This window comes from Dipodomys ordii, unplaced genomic scaffold (assembly GCF_000151885.1).
Source record: "Dipodomys ordii isolate 6190 unplaced genomic scaffold, Dord_2.0 Scaffold118, whole genome shotgun sequence".
Lineage (NCBI taxonomy): Eukaryota > Metazoa > Chordata > Mammalia > Rodentia > Heteromyidae > Dipodomys > Dipodomys ordii.
This window is the reverse complement of record NW_012267334.1, coordinates 3,412,287-3,420,190: the sequence shown is the minus strand read 5'-3', so window position 1 is coordinate 3,420,190 and position 7,904 is coordinate 3,412,287. Positions and strand designations below refer to the sequence as shown.

General features: G+C 52.6%; 2 protein-coding genes across 2 annotated transcripts in view; one reads left to right on the top strand and one right to left on the bottom strand.

Moving 5' to 3' along the window:
- Positions 1 to 362: 362 nt before the first annotated feature.
- Positions 363 to 3,557, top strand: Rpl7a (ribosomal protein L7a). The gene is made up of 8 exons (XM_013029418.1): positions 363 to 420; positions 798 to 918; positions 1,281 to 1,430; positions 2,197 to 2,337; positions 2,514 to 2,593; positions 2,859 to 2,989; positions 3,226 to 3,295; positions 3,396 to 3,557. Exons 1-8 carry the CDS (start codon positions 418 to 420, stop codon positions 3,498 to 3,500), a joined length of 801 nt encoding a protein of 266 aa, XP_012884872.1. The 5' UTR covers positions 363 to 417; the 3' UTR covers positions 3,501 to 3,557.
- Positions 3,558 to 3,731: 174 nt separating this feature from the next.
- The window catches only part of Surf1 (surfeit 1), a 4,972-nt gene continuing 799 nt past the window's right edge, over positions 3,732 to 7,904 (bottom strand). Inside the window, exons 2-8 of the mRNA XM_013029385.1 lie at positions 6,936 to 7,135; positions 6,771 to 6,853; positions 6,022 to 6,213; positions 4,521 to 4,593; positions 4,278 to 4,440; positions 3,983 to 4,064; positions 3,732 to 3,909 (exon numbers count right to left, since the gene is read on the bottom strand). Coding sequence (XP_012884839.1) covers positions 3,840 to 3,909; positions 3,983 to 4,064; positions 4,278 to 4,440; positions 4,521 to 4,593; positions 6,022 to 6,213; positions 6,771 to 6,853; positions 6,936 to 7,135 — 863 coding nt within the window. The 3' untranslated portion in view covers positions 3,732 to 3,839. The remainder of the gene's footprint in view (positions 3,910 to 3,982; positions 4,065 to 4,277; positions 4,441 to 4,520; positions 4,594 to 6,021; positions 6,214 to 6,770; positions 6,854 to 6,935; positions 7,136 to 7,904) is intronic.

Below are 7,904 nucleotides of genomic sequence, written 5' to 3'. Positions count from 1 at the left end.
CACCCCGGGTACGGGGAGCCGGGGCCGAGCTCCTCAGGCGGTGCCTTGGCCTCGGGTCCGACCGCGCGTCCCCAAGGCCCCCGAACTCGACGCGGCCCGGCTAGTCCCAGTCTCAGCCCCGCGCTCCCGGGCGGCCGGGCTCGGACCAGACGCAGGGGCTAGCGAAAGAGCGTATCCCCCCGCTACCGGGGAGCCGGGACGCCCCGGGCCCGCGCTTACCCGCACTGCTCCGCGGATCCGCCGGGAGGCCCGCGTCCTGGAGGCGGCTCCCCGCCGCCAGGCGCCGCCCCAAGCCCGGCACGTAATCGTCCTGTCGCTTTAAATCCGAAATCCCGCGCCGGCGCCAGCTCTCGCGATCGCCGAGGGGGTTACAAATTACCCACAATTCCCTTCCCTTTCTCTCTCCAGCCACCCAAGATGGTAAGTGGCGTCTGACGGTGCCGGGGCCGCGTTGGGGCCGCATCCGTTGACATCCTCCTTCGGAGGAGCTCTTGCGGGGTCCTCGGCGACACCCCGCGCCGGGAGCGCCCCGCGGGGCCTGGCCCTGGAGGCGGCGGCGCGGGAGCCCTCGCTCCTTGCGCCTCCGTGCGGGAGGGGTCGGCGCTCGGTGCCGCAGTGCGGGACTCGGGTGGGCCGGGCGAGGCCCCGCGCCCGGGACCGGAGCCGGCCTCGGCTGGGGTCTGCGCGGGAGCGGCCCCAGCGCCCGCGAGCCGCACCGGCCGAACACCTCTTCGCGCTGCCCTTGAAGGGGAACGCGTGGGAAGGGCGACGTGTAACTGGTTCTCTTTTCTGCCCAGCCGAAAGGAAAGAAGGCCAAGGGGAAGAAGGTGGCCCCGGCCCCTGCTGTCGTGAAGAAGCAGGAGGCCAAGAAGGTGGTAAATCCGCTGTTTGAAAAAAGGCCCAAGAACTTTGGCATTGGTGAGTAGCAAAGGGACGGGTGAAGGTGGGTTTTAGCAGCTTGTGTCCTGACGTGCTGGGATTCCTGGAGAGCGGACTCGCTTCTGGCGGCAGCGGAACTCTGCCAGGTGTCGTCTTGTCTGTTGGGGCTCATGGGGGGGGCGCTGTGGGAGCCAGCATGATCTCCTGTTAAGAGGGAAAGGACTGCTGTCTCCCTTGCTCGCTGGTGTTGTTGTGTGCAGATGATGTAAAAGGATATTTGCTATCGGAAAGATAGTGATGACACTTCAAACCACCAAGATCGCTGATGCACCAACACCCTCTGAGTGCCTTTAAGAAACGTGACTTGACATTGGGCCCCACTCACGGAGTTCTCTTCTCAGGACAGGACATCCAGCCCAAAAGGGACCTCACCCGTTTTGTCAAATGGCCCCGCTACATCCGGCTGCAGCGGCAAAGGGCGATCCTCTACAAGCGGCTGAAAGTGCCTCCTGCAATTAACCAGTTTACCCAAGCCTTGGATCGCCAGACAGGTGAGGTTCTTGGTGGGTACCAAGCCTAGTCTTCAGTGAAATGAGTCTGGCCTGATTTGAAAAGGTGATGTAACTGGGCGCTGGTGGCTCACCCCTGTAATCCTAGTTACTCAGGAGGCTGAGATCTGAAGATCATGGTTCAAAGCCGGCCCGGGCAGGAAAAGCCGTGAGACTCTTTTATTTCCAGTAAACTCTCAGAAAACTGGAAGTGATGCTGTGGCTCAAGTGGTAGACTGCTAGCCTTGAGCTGAAGAGGTTAGGTACAGTGCCCAGGCCCAGAGTTCAAGCCACATAATGGACAAAAAAAAAGTGGTATGCATTTCTACCATTTGAGCCACAGTCCTCAGTCTCTTCATGAGTAGGTAGGATTACATGTGAGTCACTAGTACCCAGCAGCCTTGGTTTGATTGATAGCTGCCATTCTTGTAATAGAGCAGGATGGATGTTTTTTTTTTTATTTTTGCCAGTCCTGAGGTTTAAACTTGGCCTGGACACTCTCTGAGCTTTTGTTCAAGGCTAGCACACTATCACTTGAACTACAGTGCTCTATTTGGCTTTTCTGTTCACATACTGAGGATTGAGCCCAAGGCTTCATGCATGCTAGGCAAGCAGTCTATCACTTTCCTGGCCCCTAGTGTTTAATTATCATAGAGTAGCCATTTAAACCATAGGTGGGTTTGACATGAATATACCTGAGTCCAGGTGGGACCATGTCTCAAGCCCTACCCCCTCCCGAGGAGCCTAACTGTAGAATGTTTACACACAGCTACACAGCTACTTAAGCTGGCCCACAAGTACAGGCCAGAGACAAAACAGGAGAAGAAGCAGAGACTGTTGGCCCGAGCTGAGAAGAAAGCTGCTGGCAAAGGAGATGTCCCCACTAAGAGACCTCCAGTCCTTCGAGCAGGTCGGTGGTGCCCTCCCTGTGGGGTGAGTGGTGGAGGCTGTGCGATGATGTATGAATTTCTTCACCTGAGGTCCTCGTGGAGAGTGAAATTCGAGCTTTTTAACACTGAGTCACAGCTGTGCGTGGCGGCTTGCTGTTTCCAAGCTGCCTGAGCACTGAGTGTGGTTGTGTTCCAGGGGTTAACACTGTTACTACCTTGGTGGAGAACAAGAAGGCCCAGCTCGTGGTGATTGCGCATGATGTGGACCCCATCGAGGTGGGTCTGCATGTTCTTCAACTTTGATGGCAGGGCTCTCTGGGACTGAAAGGAGTTTGGTGCTGGGTCTGGCACGTTTGAGAACAGCATTAACTAGGGATCCAATTTGTGTGGCTCTTGCTATGATGTGAACCTCTGACTGAACTAAATCTTGATGTGCCAAAATCAGTGAGCTTTTTAACCCTGAGCAATTGCCAGCAAGCTGGCCCATGAGATGCTGTTGTGGGTGAGGACAGACACTTCAGCAGCTAATGCTTTCTTCCAGCTGGTTGTATTCCTGCCTGCCCTGTGCCGCAAGATGGGTGTTCCCTACTGCATCATTAAGGGGAAGGCCAGGCTGGGGCGCCTCGTCCACAGGAAAACATGCACCACCGTTGCCTTCACTCAGGTTAACTCGTAAGTAGTAGGTAGACTGGCCCCAGATTCCCTCAGTCCATTCAGTTCATGCCTTGGACCTTCACACCCACTTGAGGAACCTTTGCCAATGATGGTTAAGAATTTCTTCACCTGAATAAACCATGTGGCCATACTATATCTGAGGCAAATAAAAAGCCTACTAGCTACAAAGTGAAGTTGTTTCTGCTTTCTCAAGCAACATGCTGAACCTCCATATCCGCCCCCTCTTTTTTAAGGGAAGACAAGGGATCTCTGGCGAAGCTGGTGGAGGCTATCAGGACCAATTACAATGACAGATATGATGAGGTAAGGAGCTTTGTAGATCAAGCTTTTTCTAAGGGGCTCTGAAGAGGTCTATTTGGCGTATCAGGAGACAGGCCAAGCTGACTGTCTCTTCTCATTTCAGATCCGCCGTCACTGGGGAGGCAATGTCCTGGGTCCAAAATCTGTGGCTCGAATTGCTAAGCTGGAAAAGGCAAAGGCTAAGGAGCTGGCCACGAAGCTGGGCTAAGTGTGCAATGTTAATTTCTCTGTACATGAAAATAATAAAACTGTCCTTCCTCCAGTGTGTGGCCATTCTGAGTTAAAGTCATAAGAGCTCACGTACCTTTCCATAAAGGGCATTTGTCATTTTGTCTGCGGGGGTCCACTCAGCTTACATACCCAGGTCTTCCTGGGCTATGACCCCTTCCTCTTCAAACCTCTATCTTCTTACTGGTCAGGAATATGTTTGAGTCACCAAGCCAGTGCATGGGAAGTTTTATTTATACCAATGGTGAATGGAATAAAAAAGGCTTTTAAGACAACTGATCACACAGTTAAGATTACTTGGGATAGGCTTGTATCCACCTCATCTGCCAGGAGTCCGACGTAGGAACTTCTTGGCCCACAGGTATGATGTAGCTGCACATAGTCCGTACCTTTGGTTGAAAGAAATCAGGCTGGTAAGCATGGAGCTAGGTGGTGTTGAGAAGGGGGGTGGCTGAGGCTTACCAGGTAAGGATGTACTGCATGTGCTCATTTCGCAGAGTCACCCTGGTCTGTCCTCCAACAGGGCCTCCAGGGACTGTGCTCTCTGCAGAAACAGTGGGCTCAGTGTCCATTTCCATCCTAGTAGGACCTTTGCTGCTTGTAACCCACCACCCATCATCCCTTTTTTACTCAGAACTTGCCAGTGTCTCCCAGCACTACATGCTAGGGTGGAATCAAGAACCACTTGGCCAGGGAGGTAGAGCAGGGTATCTACAATAGCAGCTTTCTCTTCCGGGGTGGGCTGATAACAACGTACGGAAGTTGGCATCAATGAACACTGGTTCTGCGCCTGTTATCTTGGCCATAGCTTCCAGGTCCCGATAATGCCAGTGGTTCTTTTCTGGATTGTTCTCAGGAACGAAGGGCTTCCTGGTTTCTGTTAGCCTTACTATGCCAACTAGGTCTACTTCTCCTGCAATCTACAAAGAAAGGCATGAAACTGCTTTTTACAGGAGCCCCACTCTCAAGCAGGAAAGACCATGTCCCCATTGTCCTTTACCTGGCCTTTCTGGCGGGTCTCTGGATTTACTTTCTTCATGGGGACAAACCCTCTGTTTACCAGGATGGTGACTCTAGAGTGACCAGAATGGCAGGTCAGGTGGGGAATGGTTTAATTAATGCTAACGACCATAAGTCCCTACAGTGAATCAAGCAAAGGCTTGGTCTATTTAATTTTGTATTGTTAAAATAGTCCAGGGTTTTTGGCTGGGAATGTGGCTCAAGTGGTGGGGCACTAACATTGAACAAAATAGCTCAGGAATAGTGCCCTGAGTTCAAGCCCCAGGACTAGCCAGAAAACCCCAATCCAGAGCTGAGTATTTGTATTTCACTACTAGGCTGTATCTCCCCAGCCCCTAGGGAGTGTGATGCTGGCAAAGCCCCCTGCCAACTACTACCCTTCACCAACTAGGCTTCCAAAGTTGCTGGTACACAGTACACAGCCCTTTCTTTGCTGCTTTCCTTCATGTGCTTGGCCTACAGCAGTGTGCTATACCTCCCTTTCAACTGAGGCAGCTGAAGTATACAAGAACCAGCAGCATCTGGGTCCCACCTGAGATCCAAAGACTTAACAGCACCCAGGTGATCCTTACTTTTCCATGCTCTTCCTATCTGTTTTTTGTGCCAATACTGGCATTTGAACTCTGGGCCTCAACTCTTAGGAGGCTTTTCTGCTTGAAGCTGGGTACTTTACCACACCTCCATTTCCTGTACACCTTTTTTTTTTGGGGGGGGGTTGGTCATGGGGCTTGAACTTTGTTTGGGTGCTGACCTGACCCTCAGTTCTTCAGCTCAAGGGTAGCGCTCTACCACTTGAGCCACAGCGTCATTTCTGGTTTTCTGGTGGTTTATTGGAGACAAGAGTCTCATGGACTTTCCTGCCCAGGCTGGCTTTGAACTACAATGCTCAGCTCTCGGCCTCCTGAGTAGCTAGGATTATAGGCATGAGCCACTGGCACCAGGCTTGTTCAACTCCCCCTCGCCCCCCCTGGGCACTGTCCCTCAGCTCTTAAGCTTAAGGCTAGCACTCTTACCATTTGAGCCACTGGGGCATTTCTGGCTTTTTCTGCTTATGTGGTTGGTGCTGAGGAATTGAACCCAGGGCCTCCTGCATGCTAGCAAGCGCTCTACCGCTAAGCCACCTTCCCACTCCATTTCTTAGTTCCAGATTCCCTCTAGGCAGCGGGGGGGTTCTGCTGAGACACTCCTGCTGGCCTCATGCTGCATCACAGGGGTCTAATGTGGCGATCAGAAGATTCTCCAAAAGAGGGGCCTAAGTAAACCCTCTTTCCATCCGGAGATTAACATACAGAAGAACCTCTATTAAGTGGTAAAAGAATCGTTAAGAAGGTTACCTAATGTCAGAAGAGGTTGCCTAATGCCCTTTGGATATCTTGGATTCCTCAGGATCTTAGCAAGGCTAAGCATTGGGAAGGACATAAAAATCAGTATGCCCTGAGTACCCCTGCCAGGCCAGCCAGAGCCCCGCACAGTTCACTCACCCCAGATCTGTGCAGTGGAAGGGAGTAACAACATAGGCCCCACTTTCTGTTGAGGAGGAGAGTCGGCCAGCCTCTTGAGCCTCACGAGCAGGGTCCATCATGGTTCGTGGCATCATGTACAACTCCCTGGAGTGGTCAAAGTGTCCCCTGACTCTCACTGGCCTATACTCCAGGCTTTTCAGTTCCAGCGGGCTACAAGGAAAGGGTAGATGAGCTGTAGCCAAAGGAGGCCCAGAAAAATAATGTAGAAAAGTGAAGGCTGTGCGGAGTGTGACAGCAGTCTGTATCCTCAGCTGCAGGACTTAGATGTCGTGGGGAAACAATGCCCTGTCCAGCTTTTTGAGAGAAGCTAAGTGTGGATTCTTACATGAATATCTCATGTAAGACACATAAAAGCACACTGTTATTTGCCCAGAATTCACCTCTGTGAATTGTCTTTCCAGAACACAGCCTTTTGCATTCCAGGCACTATTTCAAAATACAGATCTCGTGAAGACCCACGTTATCTGTCTTCACCTAAGGACTAAGAATTATCCCTACAGTGCTATAGAGTGGTGTCAGCACTGTGGAAGATCCCTCTAGACCTGAAAAGCAGTGAAAACCAGCATCAAAAATAAGACATTTCTGCATCCATCTGGTGGCCTGAGGCAACAAGTTGTCAACAGCAAAGAACAACTGATAAGGATGACTGAGACACATCAGAGCAGGCAGAAGCAAAGGTTCAAATATTAACGTGTGCCCATACTCACTCTGCTGGGAGAGGGATGGGTTCTGCCATGACTCTCGCCTCTAATTCTTCAATCAGTTTCAGCTTCCACTTCAGACGCTGGACCTACAGAAACAAGAGAATGAGCCCAGCAAATGGTAGCAGGGAAAACAGCTCAAAGAAGCCCAAGTTGGATGCCAGACTTTACCTGCCAAGTTCCCAGGCCAAAGGCAGTGGCGGGAATGAGAAGCAGAAACCACTGGAGAAAGGAGTCATCTTCCACTTTCGCAGCAGGCACTTCTGTGGCTGAACTGCCATACCTGCTGGACCTCTGAGCCACTCCTGGAGGAAGTTTTACAACATTGGCATAGGACCAGAAGCCCTCAAACAGCACTGGGTAGCCAATTCCTCAAGAAGATTCCACCAGGCCAACTGATGGTGACTAACGCCTGTAATCCTAGCTACTCAGGAGGCTGATTACCTGAGTATCACGGTTCAAAGCCAGCCCAGGCAGGAAAATCCAATTAACCATCCCAAAACCAGAAGCAGAGAGTTCAAAGTGGTTGAGCACTAGCCTTGAGCAAAAGAGCTCAGGGACAGTGCCTAGGCCCTGAGTTCAAGCCCCAGGACCGACAAAAAAAAAAAAAAAGACTCCACCAACATAACCTCAGAGAATGTGGTGCAGGAGGGAAAACGCAAAAACCTCAAGTCACCACCCTAAGCTGCATACAGCTGCGCCCAGTGGTCTCCTAACCCAGGCTTCACCGAGGACACATTCAGCTTGGGGCTGTGTGCGGCCAGCCATGACTGTGTTCGGAACCACCACCGTCAGGCTTTTGTAACTCAAGGACGCGTCAAGGCGTGTTCCGCAGTAACATGCACGCGTCCACTCAGACCAGAAGCACCTAAAAGGCAGCTACAGTTAGCTCGTCGGTAGCTGAAGCAGGCCCCTCAGCCAGGCACCAGAGCTGGCTCTGCGCCACCACAACGCGACCTGGTCAGCGGACAACTCTGAGAGTGATTCTGGCGTTGGCGTTTCCACCGCTCATCACGAGTAGAAAGGCCGAGGGAACCTAAGCTTCCGGGGGAAGGGCCCCGTCGGCTGGGTGCCTTGGCCACACTACGGGGGTGGGCGAGCCGGCTGCACCGGCCGGCCGGCGCGGGGCCACCAGCGACG

What these genes read in the sequence shown, in the direction of transcription:
- Rpl7a (XM_013029418.1), top strand. An exon ending in GCCCAAGAACTTTGGCATTG is followed by an intron (nt 919 to 1,280) that starts GTGAGTAGCAAA and finishes TTCTCTTCTCAG; the next exon opens with GACAGGACATCCAGCCCAAA. An exon ending in AGCCTTGGATCGCCAGACAG is followed by an intron (nt 1,431 to 2,196) that starts GTGAGGTTCTTG and finishes GTTTACACACAG; the next exon opens with CTACACAGCTACTTAAGCTG.